We start from the raw sequence: 27,364 nt of genomic DNA on the forward strand, positions 1-27,364 counted from the left end.
ACAGAATTTTAGAGGCAAAAAGAAGTGTGTGGCCTTAAGTCTACACAATAAGAACAGCTAACTAGAACTGAAGCTCGTATTGCAGAGGAAACAATTACAAAATTGACGACTAAGTTACAAATACTGGAACTTTAAATTCTAGAAATTATTGTGTATATTTTTCTGTATGTCTGAAAGCATTTTGTCTTGAATTACACATGCCTGAGAGGTAGTCAAGGAATATAAAATAGAGGGAGAATGGCTTTTTACACAGGCAGATAATGGTAGGACAAGGAGGATTAGTTTCCAACTAGAAGAGATTTAGATTAGATGGTAAACAGAAATTCTTTACTCAGTGGGTGGTGAGGCACTGGAGCAGGTTGCCCAGAGAAGCTGTGGATGCCCCATCCCTTGAGGTTCAAGGGCAGGTTGGATGGGATACTGAGCAACCTGGTCTAGTGGGTGGATCCCTGCCCATGATGATCTTTAGGTCCTGCCCAGATGATCTTTAAGGTCCCTTCCAACCCAAGCTATTCCATGAATAGAACCATTTTACTTATTCCTTTCCCACAAATAGTTCCCCCAACTAATATCATATATATAAAGCTAGGACTTGATATGGAATCAAAACCTCTGTGTAATGGAATCTAAATACATCCTTAAAATCTCTGCAGATCTGCATTGAAAATTGCAAAATAATCCCATGCTAATTATAGCCCTAATGAACCATACAACACACATTTCTCAACTTGCTCAATGGAGCGAGTTAGACTTGGTCCAGTTTGCACATAATGTACAGCAAAGATACAGGTGACAAAGTAAAGAATGATGATATTTTCTTTCTTAAAATAGAAAATGTCATGTTTACAGAGAGGAAGAAAATGTAGAAAGAAATTATTCTAAATATAATGTTTTATTATAAGTTCCCTCATGGCTTAAAAGAATGTGTAATAAAGTATTTAATATTGAGGGTCTAAAACAATTCGGATGTGAGCATGCATTTACTGCATAGCATCACAGTATTTCCAAGACATCCACTCTGTTACAAAAAAAAGGTTGAAGTTGCTTAACAATTAGAAATCTCTCCATATACAATTTTAGCAGTCAGTCAAGGGTATGTGCTGAAGAACTCCTGCATAAGAGAGAGGTATTTTCAAGACATTAGACATGTACAAATGCAGAGATTTAAAGTGCTGGAATACCTAAAAAAGTAACAAATCTCAACATCTACAGCAGCTGGGTATCTACAGAAGGAGCGGTGAACGGACTAACGGCATGTTGGACCAGCAGCATGTAGGTCCTGGCTGACTACTACGTGCCTTAGCCAACCAATAATCATGTTTCATATTACACTTTGCACATGTTGTGCTTGCAGACTTTCTGTTCTCACAGCAAACTTACTCAGGAAAGACAAAAACACCTATCAAACTGAAAATTGAACTGCAAAACTCTGCCCCCTCCTTGGGTATCTTCAAGCTGAGTGGTGAAAGAACTCCCTTTGAACTAAAACATTAGAAGAGTCTTTTTTTTGGACCAGAAAACAAACATAATAAGTTGACCAAATCATTATTTAAAAATCTTAAAAACTGTGGGGTGAGGGCGTAGAAAATGAAAAGAGCAGAAAGGTCAAGTGAGCACAAATATCACTCTGTTGTATCTTTTAGAGGTGGCTCCATCAGTAAAACAAACAAATTAACAAAGTCAAAACAAAACCCCACAACCACATTCTTAAATGGCCCACAAAACCAAAATCACCAAAAACAAACTGAAAAGACACCAACCCAAAGGATGAAAAAGGCTATATGGCATGAAAAAATGAAAGAAAGAGTTTCACAATATTTATAAGCACAGAAATATACATAGTATACATACATGTATACACACTTTAATACCTGACAGGAAAACTAAACAGGCAAATAAAAGGGTAATTTATCTGATTAGCAGCAAATAAGTATGTAGTGAAAACAGGCATCTAGGCTCATGGAGGTGACCAGCAGCTATCTATGAGAGATTGCAAGCATGTCAGAGGACACTAGAAAGTAACCTGAATTCTGCTGGTTGCTGATAAATGGACCAAAATGGTACTTAGCAATAATATGTCCTTGCACTAAATAAGCATTCTAATTTATTATCATCAAGGCAAGTTGAAGACTCAGCCACATACTGAAATCTTGTAAATTTAGTCAATGTACAATCATAAAAATAAAATCTGGACTCCACTGAACTTACAATTTAAATGCATGGCAATAAACCAGCAGACAATTAAATAAGGAACAAGTGACTACAACTTATACCATTGTGTAAGCCAGTGCCAAATGGGTTGTCATTCATAGTGTGCCTTCAGAGTAATCCCTGGAACAGCTGTGCCCTGGCCCAGCTAGCACTCTCTGTTTACTACTAGGCAGGACACAGGCCAAGAACAAACCCTAACAGGCAGCTTCCATACACTCCTCTCTTGAGGAGCTTGAGAATGCACCACAATTCACTACTGGGCCAAAAAAGTCAAAGAATGGCCCTTTCATTTGCTAGTCAGAAAATGTCACCAGTGGGATGGGAATATTTGAAACCATAGCACATGTTGTGCTTGGCATCACGGGAGAAATGGAGATAAGAATCAGCGTAAGAGATTACAAAAATAGATCGGGAGTCTCTGATTATGAAGCTCGCATGTTGTACAGGAGAAAGAAGGAACAAAGAAATCATCAGAAAGATACAAAAAACACATAAGCAAATATGGGAAAACAGTTTTCAGAGGGACATTCAAAATGGACAAGAACAGGATGAAACCATGCATATTTATTCAAAGGAAACACAGGCATCTCATAATTATTAACCTTCTTTCTGTTTTTCCTAGAGCTGTTTATCAGTATAATGATTTTAGAAAACTCATATAGACCAGTCTATCTACTCAAAGAAATGCTTAAAGAAAGAAACTGGAATGGTTCCTGTGTATTACAGTAATGAAGTGTGTTATTGTACACTAAAAAATATATAGAAAGGCATCAGAAAAATATTAGCACAAAGTACTAACCAATAATACTCAGTACCTCACAGTATAACCCTATGTTTGAATTCAATAGGATGATGAAAATGAATACACTAAGAAAAGGACACAGAATGAACATCTTCAGAAAATAACAGAATCAGATGCTTGTTTGTTCCTAGTTTACTCTATAATTAGCCAAAATTAAAACCAATAACAGTGCACATATTATTCTAGAAGCCAGTAATTAATTTACCTTTTTCTTTCATAGGCTTCATTTTGCACCCAAAGTGGGACAGATTTCCCATACAAGTGGAAAAATGCAAAGGTTTGTATTTCAGTTCCAAGACCACAACTCATCCTTCAATACATTGCACAGACCATCCCAGTTCTGCAGTTTGGTTCATCTTTCACATTTCATCTTTTTCTCTAAGTTCTCAGATCAAAAGAGTAGCAGTAAACACTGAGTTTACATAAATTCTTTGGTATACAAAAAATAAAGGCATATAAAAAATACTGAATGGCAGAAGTGTAGGAAAGAATCTACCTCTGGCTATAACACCATGCCATGTATCAAGTTACTGAGTTTTAAGTCCAGTTAACTTCATAGCAGTACTTTGAAAAGTACTGCTCAGCAGCTAAAATTAGGGCAAGCTTTTCAAAGGCTTTTTCATCTCCCTCTTCGACTCTTAAAAAGTGCTCCATGACCCAGAGCTCATGCTCCTATTCTCATGCTTGCTACCTGCAATGGCTTCTGTATGGAAAAAAACTGACTGCTGAATGTTCTTGAGAACTGATCTTTCATGGAGAAGCCCATAGAGCCCCTGGGTTTCTCTACAAGTTCAAACACTCTCACAGCTCCTGAAAGTAAAGGCACCCTGATGTCAAACATTAAGTGATTTTGAATATAAGACTCCAATCCAATCATGCTCTAGTATCTGCCCTCCTGTAATGAAAATAATCATCTTACTACTGGAAAAATTCCTATCAGGACAAATTTGTAGTTTTTTCATGAATTAGATGTGCAGAAGAAAAGTAAGCGACAAAGAAGAAACAACTAATAAAATAATGAACTTGTGAAAAATCAAGCAGCCCAGAAGACAGGCCATATTAATGGTAATAAAATACAAGGTCTTGCCAACTGAGATAGATACAAAAGAAATCTAGACTTCATGGTTTGTGACATCATCTTGATAAATCAAAAGGTGCATTTCTTTTTTCCTTTTCCAAAATTAGATTATTATGGAATTTTTTACTGGAAACAGCTCACAGGCTGACAAAAAAAGAACAAGGTACAGATAGGGGTACTGTAAATTTAGCCCCAGATGTTCCCAGCTTAGCTCAGATCCTGCCACAGGAACAGCAGCACTATTGCTAACATAGAGCAATCTCAGCGCAGGCTCTGAAGAAAATTATTTTTCTTTTCAGGAATCCTCCATTTCAACTGAGTAAGAAATTTTGATTACAGTTTTTTCTTAACTTGGCTTATCTACCCTCAGGGTTAACATGGTTTCTGGCAGCAAGCTTCAACCTTCCTAGCAGTAATGTGTCCTTCTGGGGGAAGAGAGGAGCACTCACTCAACCTCTCTCCCTCTAGCTACTTCTTTCTGCTTTCTTTTTTCACCCCCACTTCTTTCCTAAACTATTCAACCACAATCCATCCCACCTTTCCTGATTTGTCATGTTTTATAGACCTTGGTGATACTTTCCTCTTTCCTCTGAACTTCCTCCAGCATGCTCACAACCTTCTTAAAGTAAACTAGAAAAAGTGCTGTATTAGGATTTTAGAGGAAGATTCAGCCACATATCTTCCATTACATCCTCATGTATATAGTTACATATTTCTCTGAAATGCAGGATATCTTGCAAACAATTTAACCTTTTTCCCCACTCAAGGTTCAGCTCGTCTCACGTGTATATGCATGTACTTTAGGTAATTTCATATAGCACTTATTTACAGCTCCACAAGCACTGTAAATAATTTCCACAGCTCAAAAGCACTGAATACTGATAGCATTGAATAATGTTAGCAATGAACAAAACTCTGAAACAAGAGTAATTTTAAATTATATTTCCATTAAAATCTGAATCAGATGTAGGTATAAATTACTGCACAAGGACTAAAAGATAAATTTGAACTAATGTTTAAAAACCAGCCATCTTCCTAGGACATTTTGTTTTACACTAAGTTAAATCTCAGCCACACTTTTAAACAAATTCTGCTCCAGTTTTAAAACTCCATGCTGAACTCTCCAAACAAACAGATGTTAAAACATGCTAGCAGATGTTACAGTACAATTTGACTTGCCTACACTCCAGACTGAAACTACCTCAGTCAAAAAGTTTAACTAAAAACATTTCAAATCAGCCTTTTCTTCTCTACAGCCCTTTCCTGATGTTTTCTTTTGGTTCATTTATAGGCCCTACTGCACGTGTGTGGTTCCTCCTAACTCCTAAGCCACCTTCCGTGTCAACAATGCTTACAGAGCTTGCAACAAATCCTTGGGGCAAGGATATAATTCATTCCCTCCTTCTCCTGGGAGGGCCCCCAAGCACAAGTACCCAAAGGGACCCTCCAAACACCAGAAAAGGATGGAGGAAGGGGCCAGATCCTTTTCTCCTGGAGCTGAGCCAGCACTGACTTATTTGTCAGCAAACCACAGCATCCCTTTCTGCTCCTGACCTCCACATCCTCTCCTCCTGCTCACAACCCCCTGCCTCACACCTGGGAATAAACCAAGAAAATAGCAAGATCCCTGCCCATTACATTTTCTAACCAGAAATCAATGTCATCAGAATGAAATTAAATTAAATTGGGTCACCCTGTTTCTCACAGTACTGTGAGAAAGGCATTATGAATGAACAATCATGTCTTCTCTGAAAGAAAGCAGAAAGCCATTTCAGGAGTTTGTTTTTCAAGGAAGGCACCAGTTCTATCATGCTCTCCTCACTCCCAAATAAATCCAGTAGCAAGTATACAGAGTGATTTTTACTTAGTTTTTCAACATTTTACTACCAATTTGTGAGTATTAGTTGTAATTTCAAGCCTAAAGTGGGTGAACAAAATACACATGTAGGCAAATATGAACAATAAGTATGCAAAATGTAAAATTATTAGCTCATTTATTTACATAAAAGTACTGGAGCAGTACATCCCCCACATTGCTCCAACTTCCAACAATACCTTATCTTCCATTTTCAAAGCTTGCATGACAAATTCTGAACTATCTCTTGTATCCATCAATGGATATAATAACATTTATACAACTTCATCTGGACACAAATCTACTATTTTTACACAAATTCTTATTTTTCAACTTCAAAGAAAATATGTTTGCTCGAACTTATGCCAAATAAAATTTGCATTCTTCGCTGGATAGCAGTAGACAGAAAATGTTACTTTTAAAGTGAGGTCTGGATTTAATTTTTAATAGTCTGGTTTATGTCATTCTAGCTTGTCTTTGAAGAAGTATGAATGCAATTTATGCCTTCTACAAGGATTCCTTTCACCTTGCCAGGACTTAACTTGAAATGCAGTCCACCTATTGTTCAACTATTAGAGATTTCAGAAAAAGGAGTTCTACAGCCTCTATTAAAAATAGAATGAAAATTATTATCAGCATTCTGTAGTTTCCTGTAAAGAGCGTAGATAATTTAAAAAGAATTTGAGATGACACTCATCTTTTTTTTTTTGACACTATAAAGAGCTCTTTCTCTAGATTTACTCCAACATGGAAACAATTTGACACAATTCTTTGGATCCTCCACCAAAGAAGTAAAATCCCAATGGATTTCAAAATACATTTACTCTTTGGAAAGAAATCTCCTAGTGCTTGTTCATGATTTTTGAATAAATTTGAAGAAATACATATTAAATTATAAAAGTAAATAGCAAGGGATGCACTAGCTAAATTAGGTTGCTTTTCTGAAGGCATTTTGGGCTCAGAAGATAGGGTAATGCAATACTAACCTGTTTCTAGAAATGCAAATGTTAAAAAATATCTTGCACAGTATCTGCTTTATATGACATTTTTGGCTATCGATTTTCAATACAGTCTTATCCATCCTACCTGTATTGTGTCTTTCTCTGGGGCATCATTTGCCTTTAAACATCTCTGTAAGCTGTTTCTCACAGAAACTTCTATTTTATTTGTTCAACATAGAACTGAAAATAGTACATCTTTATTACTTAGGTGCAGATCATTTCATATTGGCACTCACCAAATGCAAACATTACTTTTAAGATCTTGGGGGTTTTTTATAGGGCCATTCAAAGTTTCTAGCTTCATCTATATTACTTTGGCACCAGGTTTCTGACTGAGCTGACATTTAGATAAGACAGGATGGATTCCAGACCCTCCTGGGCTTATAAAGTAAAGCACTATAACTTTGAACCTGTGCAGTATTTCTCCCAAGTTACAAGCAAAGAACTGAAGAAATTCTGGTGAAATTTGGTTTGTAACAATGCTGTTAAATTGCAAAGAATGGGATTATGATTAGGGTTATAATAGCAGCATTTTAAACTTATTTACATATATATACGTCTTTAAAACTAAATCCTTTTACTGCAACATTTTTTTTTTTTAGAGTACTGGGGAATTTCTAAAATATTTTCTTAGGTAATAAAATCTCGTGCCTTTCCATCTATTTTTATGAAATACTCCGGAGTATTTCAAGTACTGGTGAAAAGGTAACTGTAAAAATTGGATACTTTATGATCAAAAAATATTTCTGCTTTCTCATTTCTATTCACATTTCCTATCTCTTTTTTTATGGGCTATACACCCCTATCTTCAAAGCCTTTCCATTTACAATCCTTGTTAAAAAATCAGGCAAAAAAATAATGATGTCTAAATATCATAACTATTAAATTAATAAATATACCTCTGTAATTAGTGCATTGAATACCCCTCCACACATACACACACACACACATATTTCTGTTGGCAATTAGATACAAAGTCCCAAGGAATGCTCAACAATGTAAATCATGCATGTGGAGGTCAGTGGTCGGGCAGGTCCCTAACACACTCCTATCAATAACTTTTATCCAAATACACTGGGGTAGCACTCTGATATGATACTAACCAAGGTCTCCACTCTGTAAAGGAGGACCCTGAACATGTGTCTAGGAGGTAACCAAGAGCTTGATTCAGTCACTGAGAACATAAACCTTCAGCAACATTTGAAATTCTCTGGAATTCATACCACTAAAGGAGAAAAAAAAAATCTAAGCCTTTATGTTTTAACAGTATACAGGGAAATTGGTCAAAAGCTGAGATCAGTGTCATGAGCCTGAAAGCAGTTACTGAAAGATTTTACTTATGAAAGACTATTATAACACCAAATATATCAATATTATATCAGTATAGTAACTTTCAGCCTGGACTTGACTTACAGAACAACAACCTTTCAGTTTATACGAATAACCTACACTGATTATGGGAAATTCCGTCCACTTCATAAGCAACCTCAAACTGATATACATAATGAAAGATGGAAAAGAAATGCTGTATTACTGACTTCTACTTCCAACAGATGGAGTTAGGGAAAATTACACAAATCCAAATGTCAGCTTAAAACATGGCCACAAAATAAGGGAAAGAGATGTGTTGTCTGAGAAAGACAGAATAATTGAGACTGGAAGGGACCTCTGTGAGTCCCTAGTTCAAATACCCTTCCTCAAAAGTTGCGTCAGCAGAGCAGATTGCTCAGGGCCTTCTCCATTTGGGTTTTGAGCATGTCCAAGGATGGAGACTGTACAAATCTCTGTGTGATACATTCCAGTATTTGACAAAAGTCAGTCAAATAAGTGAGAATTTTTTTATGTTTGAGTGGAATCTGGAATTAAGTTTCAGAGTATGATCACCATTCCTTCTTAAAAATGAGCAGAAAAGCAAGTTTCCATATTCTGAATGGAAAAGCTCATGCTTAGAAAGTTAAAACAAGCAGTTATCCAGATGGGATAGGAGAGAAATCTACTATCTTTGCTATGTGTTCCTAGAGCTTTAGGTGATGCTAGGAGACCACAACATCAGATAAAGACAGACAGACGGATTAGCGTATATGAATCACAGACATGTCAGGAAACAGTGCCAGGAACTAAAAGGCAATGCAGACAAGCCTTTGGAATTTTCAGTATGAATACCAGCAAGAAACTTACAAGGTACAAACACAGATAGTTAAACTAAGGAGCTAAAAACCAAAGACATAGAAAGCTTTCAGGTCACTGTACTGCCAGCCAGACAAAGCAGGATTATAACGCTGTTGCTAAATTCTGCCACAGTCTTTTCTGACAATGCTTATTTTATCTGTTCAGGATTTCTAAATTTGATTAACTTCTTCAGCCAGAAGAAAGGCTTTGTTTAAAAGCACATAGTGTACTACAAGTTACTCCTTGCTGCTGAGTGTTACCATCAACAGATGAAGACAAACTGAAATAACAGACTTTAAACATACTTCTTAGCTCAAGAGAAAATTCATCTAGACAACAACTTCATCAATTCTCTTTTTTTTTTCTACATAACACTCCCTTTGCCCCATATCTACTTGTCCTTAGTAACAATGAACTCTGGCAGATTTTTGATATTTTATTAAATGTAGTAAAATTTTGCATATCTTATGATGCTTTATAATGGTCTCCTCTGATTGTTACAGAACTCACTTTTCATTTCAATCCATCCATTTTGTCTGTTCTATGTACAGACAAAAGAAAGAAGTAATGACCAAAAGAGTACAGATATCATCAAGAGAGTAGACTAGAACCCTTGAATTCTGTCACTTCCAGGTGAAAGAGGGAAGAGAATGAAAAGGAAACTCATCAGCTGACGCTACCTGTAATCACCTCATCTAAGAATGCAAAAGGAAACATTGTAAAGCACATGTAATCAGGTATAAGACACTTCTCAGTTGGCAAAAAAAAGAAAGGCAAGGGGAAAAAGTGTATGATTAAAAAGAGGAAAAGAGAGAGAAAAATACAGATTTTTTTTTTTACCCCAAATCATGGCCATGTGCATAATATACAGAAAAGTCCTTACCTTTTTCACTGACACTTTCACTTTCTATCTCCACATCTTCACAGCTAGTATATTCTGGTGTTGATGCCCCTTCTTCCTCTGAGCTACTAACTGACATCTGCCTTTTCTTTCCGCCTCTTTTTGCTCTATGAGGCTTTGGAGGGGATGGCCGCACTGATTCCGACTGGTCAGAGCTAAGGGAATCATTCCTTAGCATGGTCTCCATTTTCTCCCGCTTTGCTTTTCGCATGAGAATAGCAGAGCTAGGATCAAGGCGGCTCTGTTTTATAAAGGAATCGTGGTTCTTGTATTCTACGTGTTCTATAGGAACTGGACTATGCCTGGGAGTTGGTGGGCTATGATTAGTTAATTGTTTAGAAACAGAAATTCTTACATCACCTGTTCTGTCTATAGAGTACGACCTCTGAGTTTCCACAAGAGATTTTCTGTCCTGAGTTCCCTGTAATTGTGAGCGTTTTCCTAATTTATTCTCAGGTACCTCCGCTTCCTCCATTTCTGTGTGTGGCAAAGCTACATCACTGTGTCTTCTCTCGTGTCGTGCTTTAGAAACTTTGGCGTGCATGCGCATCTGCTGCTCCTCGGGGTGTGGTTTTACAGGGTATCTCGCCAGATTGGGGTCACTCTTGTAACGGGTATGATATTCATCTTCCTTCCTTTGTTTTTCATCGTCAGGCACTTTGCCTTCCTCAAGTTTCTCTGGCAAGTCTGGGTAATCCTGTGACTTGCCTTTCTCCAGCCTTCTACCTTCATGCCGCTCTTTACGCTCCCTGTCATCTGCTGGTCCTTCTTTTTGAAGTGAGGATTTTGGCACACGCTTACGCTCACTCTTTGCACCTTTGCCATTCTGGTCAGAAACCAATACTGCCTTCTTCCTACAATGAAAAGGAGTAATATGAAGAACTGAATGGAAAATAGGAATACTTGCATATAGTTATGGAAAACAAATTCAAAACCAAGATAAGCTATGGAAAAATAGAAAATACTGAATCCATTAACACAAATTAAATCTATTAATCCTTCCATCTTAATTTTATTTTCCAATAGCAAACAACTTCCAGAGTCCACAAAAACATATATTATGAATGGTCCAATTAATGAGTAAAATCAAAAACGAATATCGACGTGGATAATTTACCCATGTAAGGAAGAAGACCTAGAGTTGTCTTTGTATTAACTGCAGCATTATTACAGGGTACTGGAGTATGTTCTCCATTTTTCTGGAAGCAGTCATGGAAGTTACAGACTAACCAGACAATTCACTTCAAGTGCCCTGACAGCGTAGATGTAAATACCACTAAATAGTGTATCGACCACAATAACATTAGAGAAGGAAGTAATATAGTTATAGAAAAATGCAAAAGATAATATATCCAGAAATAATATTTAAACTAGTTTGATTTATCTTTGAAACTCTAAAAAGAAGTGCCCGTTTCATAAGCATGTAAAGGAAAGCAGATTGATTCCTTGAATGGTATTCCTTTCTCCAGTAATAAAAGAGGATGAGAAGTTTATTTCTCTATGCAGACATAAGTACAAAACAATAAATAATGAAGCTGCATGATTTTTTTTCTCTTTCATATTCTGCAAGCCAATAAGCAAGCCAAATAATCACAAAATTCCCTTATGGTGGATATTTTTACTTCTCTCATCAATCCAACTGCCCTTTCATTTAGCAGTTCACATATGAATCCATTGATTTTGAAGAAGGAGGAACACACCTATAGAGTCTATTTGAGAAGAATGTACACTGGGACAAAGTCACTAGGACTTCGTTTTGTGGCACTGAATCTTCCCTTCCACAACTGACACATCTTTGGATTACATATCAAAGACCCTCACAAAGAACAAAGTTGGACATCATACCCATGAAGCTCCCTTCTCTTTTTTTTCCCCTCATCTCCTGTTTCTCCAGAGTTTTTGGCAATTAATGGGACCTGAGCTTACTACAGATAATCTTTAATCAGAGTGCTTGGAATTCATTTGAAACTCTCAGTGACAAGTAAAGAACACTAACTTTTTTATAACTGATATAACACTAACTTTTTTATAACTGATATGAACTGATATCTCAGGTTTGGGCAGCAAAGCAGAAATCTAAAATGTTTTCCTGCCCTAAAAGTTACAGCTGCTCTGGGGGCCTTCCCTGTGTTGAGGGACAAAAGTCAACAGAATTATGGAAGGGCATCACTTACACAATACATATATGTAACACTAACCTGCATTTGATACAGTTAAACCCAGATAGATCTCACCCACACAGTAAATTACTAGCCACTGCTCATCATCCATTTTCAGCTCCAATAGCTAGGGGGAAAGAAATCATCAACCATTTTGGCCAGAATCTGGAGAATCTTCTATGGCAGACTCCTGTTTTGCTGTCACAGGCTCCCTCCTCAACTGCTCTGCCATCTGCCAGGCAGCCAAAGGAACAGCAACTACTTCATTGCATCAGCCTCTCCCGACTTGCTACTCCTCATCACCCAGAATGCAGCTCAGGAATTCCCTCTTTAACTCATTGAAAATACTTTGCTTCTGGTTGCTTTATCCTCGCAAAAAACTTGCTCTGCATTCAAGATGGTACTATTGCTGTTGTACATGAATGTTAACTTCACACATGTAAATGAGGTCTTTTACATGTATTATTTCTAACAATAAAATTGGAAATAATATCAATGATATCTCATATCACTGATGAAGAGATAAAATATAAGGTTATCTGAAAGAATTCCACATGGTGTTTTCTGATTGCTTAGGTGTGGATTTTTCAGGAGAATGTTGCTTTAAAAATTCGAGCTCTTTTCTTAATAACTTTAAAATACCAGTCAAATTTAAAATTTAGAAGTAACCTACCATTCTGTATTCAAAGTATACATCAAAAGGCATTGAAGTATATGGGAATATCCATAAAATATTTTGTTTTCCTCATTTTTTGTTTCATAGACCAAAATAGACAATGTATTTGCTAGCAAAAATTTATCCTTCCCTGGTGAGTAAATAAATTTAATCTTTGTTTTTACACAGCAGCAAACATACAGAAGGCCCAACTGAACTAGCATTTAGCATTGTAGGCTCTATCTAGACAGAAAGCATTACCTCTCTTTTGGAGGTTCACTCCTAGACCTTGAAGCTTGCTTTTGGTCCAGGGCCCATAGCCGGCTGCGACACTTCTGCTCCTTTCCTACGGTCAGGCTGCACACTGGAAGAGGAGATTTCCTGTGATGAGGCAGCTGCTGTGCTCAGGGGAGTCTGTGACCTCGATCGCTCCTGAAGCCTCGCTTTCTTTTCTCTCGGTGCGTCCGAGCTTGCGCCCGTGGCCGTGTCACTCAGCGTTCCGTCCTGGCTGGGCGATGGCTGCGGCCCGCTTCCAAAAAACCACGCTCCGGATTTCGTTAGGATTTCTTGTTGCTTTCGACATAAATTGCATACCCACATAACCTAGTTGAAGACAACAAGAAGAGTCAGTGCAGCTGCCTCCCAGAGCCCGGAATGCATGCTCACTACCGCCGAGCAGGTCCGGCCTCTGGCTCTCTGAGCTACTGAGGCTGGTGCTCATGACAGGACCCAGAACATGCTTCTCCACTGGCTAGAGCCAAGCATCCTACAGGCACATGCTATGCGAGCTTCTCCAAAATGTCTTGTCAATATACATCAGTCCTACCTGTGGCAATCCTCCCTCAGCCCAGCCCTAGTTCTCCTCTGAACACACACCGACCACATGAGCAGTGCTTGTTGGGGGAGTTGATGCAGCAGGGAGTGGCTTGGGTTTTTTCCACTGGTGTGGATCACTGTCAGGACAGACAAGCCCACCAGACTGCAAACAGGACTTGTACCTCAGGGGGCAGTGCCCTGCCCAGCTAAGTCCCAACTTCTGTGGTCACAGAAAATTGACATGGCATTTTCTTGTGAATTAATGTTCTCACATTGAATAATTCCACATTATCCTGCAAATAAATTCATTACATACCATGAATGATTTTAGCTACACCTACTGCAACTACTTAGAGGTATAAAATAAAACCTTAAGAAATCTACTAACAGAAAACTAAATACATCAATGAAAATAATGCAGAAGTACCATATTCTGTACTACTTGCAAACCATCATCATTATCTCTTTGAGGGATAGCTGCAAATAATACCTCAACAAACATGTGTCCCTGTAAATCACAATTAAGTTGTGTGCCTAGACTGTGGTGCCTAGGATTTTTTTTTTAAATTGGGGGGTTGAATTCCTTACACACAGATATACAGGAGCACACATATTAAAGCAAGACTCTAGGTTTCCAGCCTGTATACTGCAGAGACAGTCTTATGTACAGGAGGAACTCACCAGAGAAAAAGAAATGGTTAATCAAGAGTAAAGTATGTGAAAATTTAAGAAAAAAATTAGACAAAGAAAAAAACAGTTTTCAGAAAGAAGAAAAAATAGGCAAAATGTATGAACGATATAGAAGAGAGAGATTTTTGTCAGAAATAAAAACAGAGATGAGAGGAAACAAAGCTGATTATTATTAAGGAAAATGGTAAAGAAAATTTAATATAGAAAGTATATAGGAATGGGTAAAATTGCAATGAGGCTAAGAAGAATGACAAAAGTTGGAAGGAAAAATATGCTTGAATTATTTTGTGTAAACACAGGAAAGATGCAAGAGTCACAAAATTGTACAGTGCTTAAAATAAAAAAGAAGAGGGAAAAAAAACCACTTAATGGAAGAAACTTAAACGGGACAAAGTTCTGTTTCTGAGCTCTTTCACTCTCTGGCCTGTGGAGGTAGTGCCTGGCATACAAGGCACGATGAAAACTTTAGGCATTTCACATATTTAAAATAATTAACATTTATTTAAATAGACTATCTTTGTAGGTCTGAAAACTACATCAGAACTTCCAAGTGCATTCCTGCACTGTTTGACCAAACCACACAGAGAAGACATCCAACTCTTTACCCTCTGTCAGGATTCTACCTTTATCAAAAGATGACTGTTATATTTCTTCTGTTTAAGAAGGATAATAAAGTATTTACTAATCCTTTAATTAAAAAGGACCCAACCTTAATCGAAAGCTACACTTATTCCAGAAGGGGCATAAACATATATCACGATGAAAACAAATAACACTAAGTAGGATAATAGAAACAGCAACTTTGACAAAGATAAATTCTAGATCTCAAAAAAAAAAACCCCTCAATTCCAAAATGTCTAATTTATTCCATCTAGTACACCTCAAAAACCAGCAATTCAGTTTATTAGACTGTGTTCTAAACAGAATAGACTTTTAGTCTATCAGATTTTTATTATAGGTATTACAAAAAAAAAACAGAAAGGCTGAAAGGAAAAAAAGCCACATTTTGAAATGCTTTTATATGATCTGCCACAGCTGTTAGTTCATTAGACAGCAAAAGTGTGCATGCAAATGTGTCTTTGTATAAATCCATGTCAATGCTATAAACCAAAATCAGTAACAAAAAATGTCATTACTTGCATTTTATCAGTTTCCAAGAAAGGTTGAAAAAAGTGTTAATAAAAAAATTAATCAACTAGAGTTTGTTTAAAGGATAAAGAATACTTAAGTGAATTATCCTAATTAAATTGCATACGTGTGTATATATGCAAGTAACATACTTCCTTTACAACTTAATATATTAAATAATTTTAAATATGTATAAATTATGTAATAAACTTCAAGAAAATACTGTTAATTTGCATAATCACCCTTGATACTGTAATTCATTTTATGCAAAAAATATTATGAGATACAATCAAATAAGAATAGCTAATGCATAAAGAGACTCAGAAAAATACAGAATACTAAAAGAAGAAATACTAGACAAGTAAATACAAACCCATTTTCTCACAGCTATTTTTAAACTCTGCCTCTTGGACACAATACATACCAATCAACACAGATTACATACATAGGAGATCTGCATTATACTCACATAGAAGCTATACTACCACCCCTGTTTAGGAATCTCTTCAGGAATTAAAAAATGCTACAGTCGCCTTGAGATCTATTCGGTCCAAAAGGAAAAATAATAAAAGTTCTTCTTTAAGAGACAAAAAAAAAAAAAATCAAAAATTGAGGTGACAGAGGAGTTTCAGTGACAAAACTGTATATTGAAAAACATTTTTAGAGAAGTATGTGGAGCAAGCAATTCAGCAGCATGCAGGAATTATATCCTGATTGAGTACACTGGGATGTGGTCCAAACTAATCTAAACTAAAGCAGGTCTGTGTAATAACTTATCTTAACAATCCACAGATGTTAGGCAACCAAACAAATGCTCTGATGAAGGATTACAGTTCTCTAACGTGGCTTCTGGACCTCCACGCGATGCATCAGTAAAATGAAGAGTGTAAGACAATTTTACTCTGGCCTGTCACTTCAAAAATAGTTTCTGTTTACTCTCCTCTGGACAGTGAGCTCTGAGGAAGTGGTACACTAAGCCATTCAAGACATCCAGAGTCTGGTTTTTGTTTCTGGGTTTGTTTCTGTTTATTGCATCCTTGCACATGTCAATGCAATTTCACACGTGAAGCTATTAAAGAGAACCAGTACAAGGGGTTCTTCATTCAGAGGGTTCATATGCATGGCTCTGGAAAAAGGTGCATTTTCACAGCATAGCAAAGGGTTCTGGGCTTTACTGCTACATAACAAAAAAGACCAGTGGCACAGACAGGACTCAGCACATGTGGGTCAGCAGTTCCCACACAGATTCATGTAGAAACTTGACAGGCTGCGTGAAAACATGCTAGAAGGATTCCATGCTTGCCTTCATGTGGAATACAGAGTATTTCATTCACAGAAAAAATATTCCTCAAACTTACTCTTACAGGTACTGCTGAATGTGATCCACAATGAGGAGGAACAGAATGCCTGTACTAACACAACATGAAATTCCAACTTGAAAGAGCCCATAGTAAGCAATATATATATATATCACTATACACACAGAAAAAGCATTTTCAGTTACAAAAATAAGAACAATTCTACATTATTAAATATTTCAAACCTGCATTTTAGAATGCAGAAAAAAGGCTTTTTTTCAAAATCAAATTTGGAAGCTTCCAAACATGCACTGGGAGGCTAAAGTCACATTGTGGGGGGCACAAAAGTTATACTGAATTTATGTGACACATGCCAGGCAAAACTCAGACTGAGGTCAGAGCAAGTTCCCCAAATCCTTCACCCAAGCCCAGATTCTGAGGAGGGTCCATGAGGAGCACACTCTTTTATGCTTCCTGAGATTAGAAATTGAAATCCCATAGTTAGGATGACTCCCATGCATCCTGCTTCATCCCTATGCAGCAAATTAGGTAACAAGTGTGCTAACAGAGCAGGCCACAAGCTATTCCTTACTGAACCTTCACACTGCCTTAATTATTTCCCTTCTGAAGGGTGTACACACAACATTTTTTCAGGTTGCTGATTTAATGTACATTCCTCCTATGCACTTTTGGAAGACACTAGTTATTTCAGACAGGTCTAATTAGGCAGACCCTCTTCACTGCCTGAGGCACCATTAACTTCAGCACAGCTCTGCCACCACCCTACAAGTCATCTCTTGAAAGCCAAAGAGAAGGAATGATAACAATTACCTCCTACAAAATTTTCATTCACAAAATTAAAGTTAGATTATGCATCACTTAATGTTTCTGAGATAACATAAAAACATGCAGCAAACCATGAAATTATTATACAGAATTGCATTTATCTCTTCTGCAATACCAAAATGATTTCTGTAATAAAATCCTAGCTAAAATGTTGTGACCACTTCACTCCATTAAAATATAAATAAAGTTGAAAATCTACCTGAATACTTACATTAGTCCAAAATCTTAATAAATAAACAACTCTGCCTTTCTAATGAATGTGCGCTCATGAGTCCAAGTTTACATTAAATATATTTTTCAAAATGTACAGCTGGGTGCATCCAATAGCTTCTGCTCAACAAAAGGGAAGGTCTTCTCCTCAGCTCTCTCCTATCTTCCTATCTGGGTTTGTTCTCTCCCTTTCTTTCTCACAGGAAGGTTCCCTGTGCCACATACTCACTTGTATACTGTTCCTTGACAGTCAGGTTCTCCCAGGAGCCACTTGTATTTAAAAACATTTCAGAAACTTATCTGTATTTTCTTAAACTGGTTTCATGCTCTGTCACATCTAATTTTTTCATAGAGGGAATGATGAGTAGTAAAAACATGTGACCAGAAACAAAAGCAAATGGGGATAAGGGTATGTTTTACCTACCTACCTATGTTTTACCACTGTCCCAGTATCTTCCATCAAATTACATCTTGAAATTACACCAACAGTGGCACACTAGACTTGCACAGAAACATTTTTGAGCACTGAAGCCAAATGATACAAAATAATCAGTATCTGTGCTACAATCTCTGCTCTACTTCAAAGCAAGGTGACTGCAAACAAGGTGCTTCCTGGAGGTATACCACAGAACACTCCAACTCCCCACCTCCCAGGAAAAATTGATAAGAAAATGCTAAAGGCAGAAGACCAAGAATGTGCCAAGTAGCCTTGTGTTAGTTTACTCACACTGATACTGTAAAACTTAGGAACCGTCCCAGATTACGCTTAATGTATCAGTAAAGAAGCAACTGAGGAGTCTAGGTTCTGATTTTCCTAAAGCCTCTCCTCTGGACTGAAGGGTTTGACAGGACTATGCAATTCTCTGCTGTCCACCTCTCCAATCAGGGAGAGGATCACTTTGCCCATGCTGACAGGTCACCAGACATACAGGGCTCAGCCATTTCAGGACAGTGACAAGAAACCATTTTAATTTAGTACTCTGTTCTTCTATTCCTATGGAAGCAGATTTTCTTCAGAACTTAGGTTTTCAGCTAGATATTTGTATTCCAGTTTGGCAAGAAAAGGAAGATTTTGCAGACAGCTGATTGGGCTTCTTCCTATTTTCTGCCTGCATCCTACAATAATGTGCTACCCCACTGGACAAATGCAATAAAAAAATGCACAGGCATGAAAGTTTACAGGTCATTATATTCTTAAAAGTTACATAAAACGTGCAGCTCTATAAAATTCCTATAAATATTTCATTGGTGCAATCTCTTTAGGCGTCACAGAACTGACATGGCAATTCAACCACAAGACACATTCATAGGAAATGAGGCTGCTCACAGAACTACCTGTTGCCTTAAAGCTATGGTGCCATTCACAAGCTTGACTGAGAACTTCCAGGAGGGATGTTTAGAAGTCTGCCTTACCAGAATTTTCCACTTGCACAAGAGACTGCACCTCCTACTCTTTTTCTGCCTGCCTTTCTGTTAATTTAGATGTTACATTTTCAAATGACATTCTATGTATACAAATAAGGATTTGAGTAAGATGCCTAAATTGTTTCTGTCTACACTGAAATTACTTTAGGCATTTCAGGTATTTAGGTCTCCAGCCAAAGAGAGTCCACTCACTTTCATGTAGAAACAGTGAAATAAAATAAAATCCTGTGTCTAATGAGAGCCTAGTGCCTGTAGCAGTAAGTCAGCATATCCCAGCTCGCTGCCACAGGAGTTGGGTCCCATGTGCCAGCCACATGTATGTGCCTTATGTACCTAGGGCAAAAAAATGGCATCAGATGCCTACTTTTAGGCAACTGAGCACACAGTTCATGTATTGATTCTAACCATGTTCCTGGCCTCAGTTCCTAAATCCACAGCAAAAAACTGCCTATAGGAGGGGGAAAAGATGCAGCAGAGCAGTGATTCAAGGAGCTAACATCAAAAGGGATTTCATGCTAGTTTTGTTGCCACTGCTGTTAGCAACAATGTTACTAGTCATTTTAATTTTAAGATTAGAAAAAGAAAACACACCTTTCTTCATATGCCCTTCTGCCAAAATCTCTCAGCTACTGCTGCCAATCTTTCAGAAAGCTGCCGACAACTTTCCCGAAAATTAAACATTATCTAGAATAATCCTGCAGCAAACTGAGTGTTGGAACTCAGACACTTAGGCAACTATAAAGTAACAACATGAAATATCATTGTAAAACAGCACACTGCCATGTTCCAGACACTATCCAGAAGTACTATAATGTACTTCTCTGAGAATATCTTTGGAGCTCAAGGAAGAAAGCAAAATCACTAGTGGTGAAAGCAGTAGTTGTGTCTAAAAATTCACACCAGCACATTTACATACAGTAATTTAAATATTCTTCCCCTGCAAGTTCTTTTCTAAATCTGCTACACAAAGAAGTTAGTACTAAAAAAATACCAAAAACTGCATTGTCATAGTTACTAGCTGTGATCTTCTAAATCTAGGTGTCTTGTCTCATAGCTTAGATTCTTTTTCAACTTTATTTCTCTTGCCTGAATTTCCTTCGGTTTCTTCTGATAACATAGTAGCCATGAATTGCTAGTCATATTTTCTGTAACATCAATCTCCATTTTTCACAGACCATTAAGTTACCCTAGAAATTATTATTGCACAGATTATTTTTGTGTATTCTTCTAACCTTCTTAAAAAAAACCTAAAAAGTTTTGTATATCTATTTGGACATTTGGCTGCCTTGATGAGATACAGAAGCTGTACTCCTCTTAATCACTTCATGGTTCCCATAGTTACAGATACACATAGAACACAATTTTTTTAATTTTTTTTTTACATTACACAAATTTGACAAAATAAGGTAAATGGCATGAAACAGCTTTACAGTCAGGACTGACAAAAAGTTTTAGCTCCTATTCATAAAACAGAGACAACTCTGTTTATCCACTTCTACAATTACAAACCGCTGTAAAAATAGAGAAATGCTCAGAACCAGACTGTCTTTAATCGTGGATGGGTATGTTCATAATTTCTGTGGTAGCTTTCCTTACAGCACCATTACTTATCTTTTTATACTCTTCTTTTATGTAATATATCTTTATATATATACATATAATTATTTATAGAAAGCTCATGGAAAGGAAAGTAAGTGGGTCAACTGGTGCAGGTCATAGGGGAATTGATAGGCATGAAAGAAATTTTGATTTTTTATTCCTAGACATACACCAAAAAATATTAAAAATAGCGTTCTGGATTCTACATCTTTGGAAATATTCAAACCCAGAAGAACACAGTCCCTGGCAACCTGATCTACTTGGACCTGCTCTAGGCAAGTATTTGGACTTGATGAGCTCCAGAGGCACCTTCAAACATCAAACACTCTGTGAAACTCTAAAGAATAAAGCACTGATAACAGCCTTACTGTTCTCCAGCTAGCTATGTTACATGCTTTACTGCCAGAAGGCCTGCCTCTTTCTTGCCTCACTATCTTACACAGGCTTCTGCCCTAAAGCAAACCATACATATAACCTGAAGATCTGAGTGCAGAGGCTCTGAGCTCACATGAGGGACTTTGGAAAGCCCACAGCATGTTGACCCATTTTCTCCACAGAGTATTATACACCATGGTGTATGAACACAATATGAACAGAGTTACTTCCTCAGCTATCCAAGAGCTTAAGGTTACTTCTACCAAAAGCTGGTGGAGTGACTGAGTGTGGAAAGCTTCCAATATGATATAGTGAGAACAAAGTTGTCTTATATTTATAGCATATATGTGTCTGTCTGTATATGTATATGTGTATACACACACATCTCCAGAGATTTCAGAGATTAGGTCTCTCTATCCTGTGTTGAAGAACTGTGTGAACAGCTGATGGCATCCGCTCTAGGTTTGAGAGGTCTTCTACCTAAAACATGTATTTGAGGTTCCCAACCTGTACAGTGCCTATCACTGTTGAGTTAATGAGCAGAACATAGTGGCCTTTACTGCCACCAGGAGCATGGGGTCACCAGGAGATCTGTTCTGGGCACCTCTGTCTGCAGAGGCAATTCAGGGGAAAGAAAAATGAACACAGAGAACGAGCAATGCTTGCAGACACTGCTTGGATGCATAGGAAGAGACAGTGGAGCTGAGACTAACAGAGCACTAGGAAGACATGATGCAAAAACTCAGGGGCTGTGAGGAAGAGGAGGATTATTCCTGGCTGTAAATAGGGATAGAAGGCAACAGAGGATGGCTGGCAGTTAAGGAATACTCCTCATGGGAATGAGCTGAAAATACAGCAGTGACAATCATGTTAAGACAAAGATTTTTATGGATGATGTAACAAGCTGCCAAAGGAACATAAGGGAGCATGTGCAAGCACATGTGGATCTGTCAGTTATAACAAATGCCCAAAATCCTCTTTGGAAGAACAAAATGTTTGGGAGAAGAAAAAAAGCATGCTTTTGACATACTGCAGGATCATCTCATTGCAGAGATCTCTGCCATGCAGCTTGACAGAAATCTTCTCTAACCACTTGGATTGATCATCTTTCCACTCACACAGAATCACGATTTATGAATGTGAACTCTGCTTAGGCAGAATTTTCCTCTGTGTCCCACCAACTCCTATGCTGAGAAGTTCTGGCTGCTGAGTTTTCTTAGAGCTCCCACACTCCCAAGTCCACACAAAGCCAAGAATAAGTCTGTCAGAGCCTTGCAACCAGATTGTGAAATTAGGCATCTAATTTGTGAGTGATACAGTGGGAGGAGAGTGGCACTAAGCATATGCTTCCTCCTGTGCCTGGGCAGCTCCACACACAGCCCTGGCTCACCACCACTGCCTGCCTGGGACAGTCCTCCTGAGGCTGAGCACAAAAGATGTGAACTAGTTTCTGATCTGTTACAAATACTTTTTTTACATCACATACAGATAACAGTACTAAACAGAATCCAGATAAACCTGGAAATGTAAGCTTAAACAAAATCATTATAAATCTCCACTGGATTGATCCTGCATGCTTTAACTTAAGAAAACAAAAGAAAGCTCTCAGTGAAAGAAAATAAATTCTCAGTGAAAGAGCAAAACTCACAAATTAATATTTGTGAAATATTTAGTTTCAGGGGAAAAAAAAGGCACCATGGTGTAAATTAATTTAGCTGGACAGAACTTTTTCTACCAGGGGAATGTTGAGCATTATACGGTACCTTTAGTATTTGGCACAATTACTACTACCCAGCAGGGTTTTGACAAAGCACCAAATAAGATTATGCCCTATACATGTTATATCTATTCAGGTTTCACCATCTATCCTTAAGTTTATAGTTTTTTGTCACATAATTAGAAATACTTAAGCCTGACTTTTTGTTATGAATGTAAATGCTTATATCCTTATAATTATGAAAAGCCTAATTATATGCTTATAATCCTTATAATTACAGAAAGCAGATTCTTCCCATCACAGCAACTTCTTATATGTTTAAAACTAACACACACTTTATTTGTACAATATTCTACCTTACATGGACCAACCTGATCTCCTCAGACAAAAAAGCTACCAGAGTATCCTGAGGAAACACAACATATTGTGAGTTTGCTCAACATCTGATTTGCAGTTTCTCCCTTACCAAAAGGATGACACGGGTTTTTTTGCCTTTTTGTTGTTTTGGTTTTTTACAATTCCATCTTTGTTGATCCTACCTTCTGAGATGTCCATGGTCCTTTCTTTTAATTCTCCCACCTCTCGCTCCAGGTGCAGAGTCTGAGGCTAAGTTGATTATGTCTGTGCTAGCTGTGCTACCAAGCTCGAGCACAAAGGAACCTCAGTAAATCTGGTATGGAAGATTTGAGGAAGGGGAAGAGAGAATGTCAGTGTTCTACAACAAATTTGAGTGGATATTTCAGATTTATTAAAAAAAAAAAAAACAACCAGGGAAAACAATGTTTTTGGTAAGGAAAAGTGTAGATTTTTAGGAAAGCAAAGACCATGGGAGACTGAGAAAGGGTTAAACAACTGTGGGTCTGAATATGGAAGATTCAAAAGATAAGGAAAAAGAAAATGGGGCAGGAAAATGCACAAGGAATTTTGTGCCAGTGTAAGAACATTGCGATTTTTTAACTGATCTAAACAGCACATTGTTGACAGCAAATTTGCAGACTATACCCAGTATTAATATCAGAGGTTTACTGTTCTGAATTTGCAATACTACTGGCAGGCCACACAGGGAAAGAGGGAAGTTTCAATAGGGTAAGAGGATGTAAAGTAGTGCAGAACAATACACTTAGAAAAATCAAACAGTAATGACATTTCATTATCTGATGAAGCTACTGTTACAAAAACAGGTTAAAATTTGAGATCAGAACTTTGCTAGATGAGGAGAACCATTCTGATCTTCTGCACTTACCTGTATACTCTCAGATATCTAATCAGGCTTTGTAATTCCTAAACAAATAAAAGGCATATAGTGCAGTGACAACTTAAGGCTATTTAGGGAAGAGGCAACAGTCAAGGATATTTTGCCTCTTTATTATCTGAAATTGAGGGATGCCTATTCCATGGTGGTACAAATACAGGGACCATGAACTGGACTTGTGCTCACATGCCTGTTCAACAGAAGCAAGCAATCTTTTTCATCAGGCAAGGGGTTTGTGTGTTGCAGGTTTCTGTGTGTGTCAGGAGTTAAATTTCATGGCTAGTTAGATCCCTTATATAAAAGGAAGAGAATCATGTCAGCAACTAAAAGAACTTTCTTATTCCCTGCTTGGTAGAAGGTAGCTTTGACATAGAAACAGCTTCCAGAGCTGGTGAGGTCCATCTACTGTTGCCAGGACTTGGATCACCTCTCCTGCACACTGATATTTGCTCAATATACAGTCATATTTGATGTAGCTGAACACTAAACACAAACATGGAGTTTGCAGGAAGCAGGAGTACCTCTGATCATATTGCATATCAAAAAATAACTTTCAGATACATCAGCCTTCTGCTGGGTTCAAAGACTCTGCCCATTTTGTGAACTGCAAAGATCATTTTCACCAGGATGTGTGATAAACATTCTATGCTCAGTTACTGTTCCTCTCAGTCTTGATTTGATCCTTGCATGTTCTTGTGACTCCATCTTTGAGCTTTTTTAATTCAGATTATGTAACACTGCCAGCAGAATGATCTCAGCCAAACAAATCAACTTTAGCTGTTTAAATCCAAAACAGACATAATAGAAAAAATCAGACAATTCCACCCTCATCCACAGTCACAGGGAGAGGTTTTCAAGAATACGTTATTTCAGTAGTATGTTTTCTTTCTAGAATTTGAGTTTAATAATTCCTTTGTATTTCTCTCTAGTTTGTAATTAATTTTAACTTTACACTGGAATCAGGTCAGTAGACTACATATTTATAAGGTTAGTTTTATTCTGGTTGTCTCTGTAAGTTTTAGGTGATTATACTAAAACCAGCTGTTTATCCCAGCTTAAATATGACTGGTTTACTGGAGGTCAGGCTCTTCTGGCCCCGTTGTCTTTAATAACTTTCCCTTAACCACTTCAATTCTTTAGACAAAAGAATACAGGGAAGACTTGTGAGATGAGGTGGCCAAGAAGAACAAATGTCCAAGAGGACATGGATGAAGAGATAAAAAGGTTCAAAGTAGGGTGACGAGAAAAGAGAGAGAGGCAACAAGTTGAGGAAAAAAAATGAGAGATGGACATTAGGGAGAAAGTAGGACAAATATCAGAGATTATGAGGAAACTAGTGGGCTGGAAAAGCAACAAAATTGGATTGTTTTGTTGTCACAGAGCAAAAGTGCATTTGGAACAGAGATGTCACATGGACAAATAAAACTTACTTCAGAGGAAACTCTACTTCCTTTTCTTGGTTTAAGGTTTTTTCCTTTGGGTTTAGTTTTTTTCCTTCAGAAAAGAAAGAAGGCATTTGGGGATTCAGGGTTGTCTTCCTTTTAAGAGAAATGCTTTTAGGTGAGCTTTACATCTCTTCAGGCATAACTAGCGTAAGACATTACCAAGCCCACGCACACGTGCACTATGACAAACACCTTACAAAAGAGCTGACCAGGACTCAGTGCACTGCAGAAAACAGCTCCAGATTGGTTGTGAAACACTAAAGCTCTAAATGCAAACAAAGCACATCCAGCAGCTTTTGTAATAATCATGTGGCACTGCAGTCTTTTATTTGCAAATCCTTCACTTTTTTCCTCCCTGCTTATTTTAAAGGAACAACCTATTCTGAAGTTTAACATTCAACAACTAGAAGAGGCCCCTATTTTTCTATGCTGAGCACAAGTCATGAGACTATTGCTTCCCTTGTAAGAATTTGCTGCTTGCAGACTATGACATAACTGAAAGGTTCAAGATCTGCACTGAATGTCATGCTCTGCATAAGTCATACTATAATACCAAGTCCTCTGTATGATTTTAATGGCTGTCCTTCAAATTAAAGCAGAAGTGACTCTTCAATTTCTAAATCTACATATTTTTATTTCTCTCCCTCTCTACTATGTAATTACATCCAAGCATTTTGTTTGAAAGGGTTGTTGAGACTATGCCATGTCACTTGCTGTGCAAGCACAAGCAGCTTTTCTTTGTGAAATGTTTATGGTATTTGCTAAACTTAGACTTCCCAAAATGTTTATTGCACAGAAGCCTAAGAATCACTGTATACTGCATTAATCTTGAGCAATGTTCTCTTTCCTTGCTGTTAAAAGTGCAGGAATCTAAGTTCTTTGCACTCATTTAATACAATAATATGTGACATTTAAATTGAAAAAGGAAATTACTGGGCAGCTAAAGTCAGCCATCCAAAAACTATCAGAAATAAGAAGGAAAAAAGACTGAGAGATAGATTTAAATAAATTCAAAAGATTGAGTTTATCAGTAAGACAAACTGCTAGGAAATAGTAATTACTGTTAAAATATATGCTGGAGAGGCAATATACTTAAAAAGGACTGAAAAATAAAACCAAAATAGAAGCAAGGAAGAAAAGGTGATTTTCTTAGCCAAGAAACACTGTGGTAGCTACACTTATACCATAGATATGGCAAAAAATAGAGATTTTATTTGGCAATGATCATCTAAGAAAACACTAAAAATGCAGATTCCTACCAAACAAACCCTGCCTGAAGGGGCACAGAGCACCCTGTGTCAGATGAGTTTTGAGAACAGAGCCAACTTACAAGTAATATAAGGTGTTGTACATCAGATAGCTCTTCTAGCCATAATTTAGCACTCCGGAAAGAGTGGCTTTTAAAAGCAAATGTTAGAATAGCTAAACCCCAAATGTGATCTTTCTGGGGCTAAAATAGACAGACAGCATTTTATGTTGATATGTGTTTACAGTTAGATCTGTGATCATCATTTAACTCATTTTCATCCACATGGTGTATACAAAGTTGCTTTTGTATGATTCTAATTTATTACACAATGTATAATGTAACAGTGGAACGCTAAGTGCAGCATTATTATCTACTAAATATTTAATTATAAATTAGCTTATAATGGAAATAAAGCCTGTAACACTGCCTCAAAAATTGCCAGATTGATATGGTTTCAAAATTTAATTGTAATTAGAAAAATTA

At 37.3% G+C, this 27,364-nt stretch overlaps 1 protein-coding gene across 1 annotated transcript in view; it reads right to left on the reverse strand.

The window, feature by feature from the left end:
* Nucleotides 1-27,364, reverse strand: part of RIMS1 (regulating synaptic membrane exocytosis 1) — a 307,545-nt gene that overhangs the window by 147,817 nt on the left and 132,364 nt on the right. The window contains 4 exon segments of the mRNA XM_036380202.2: nucleotides 10,000-10,871; nucleotides 13,093-13,142; nucleotides 13,144-13,434; nucleotides 16,824-16,877. Coding sequence (XP_036236095.1) covers nucleotides 10,000-10,871; nucleotides 13,093-13,142; nucleotides 13,144-13,434; nucleotides 16,824-16,877 — 1,267 coding nt within the window.

This window comes from Molothrus ater, chromosome 3 (genome assembly GCF_012460135.2).
Source record: "Molothrus ater isolate BHLD 08-10-18 breed brown headed cowbird chromosome 3, BPBGC_Mater_1.1, whole genome shotgun sequence".
NCBI classification, from domain to species: domain Eukaryota; kingdom Metazoa; phylum Chordata; class Aves; order Passeriformes; family Icteridae; genus Molothrus; species Molothrus ater.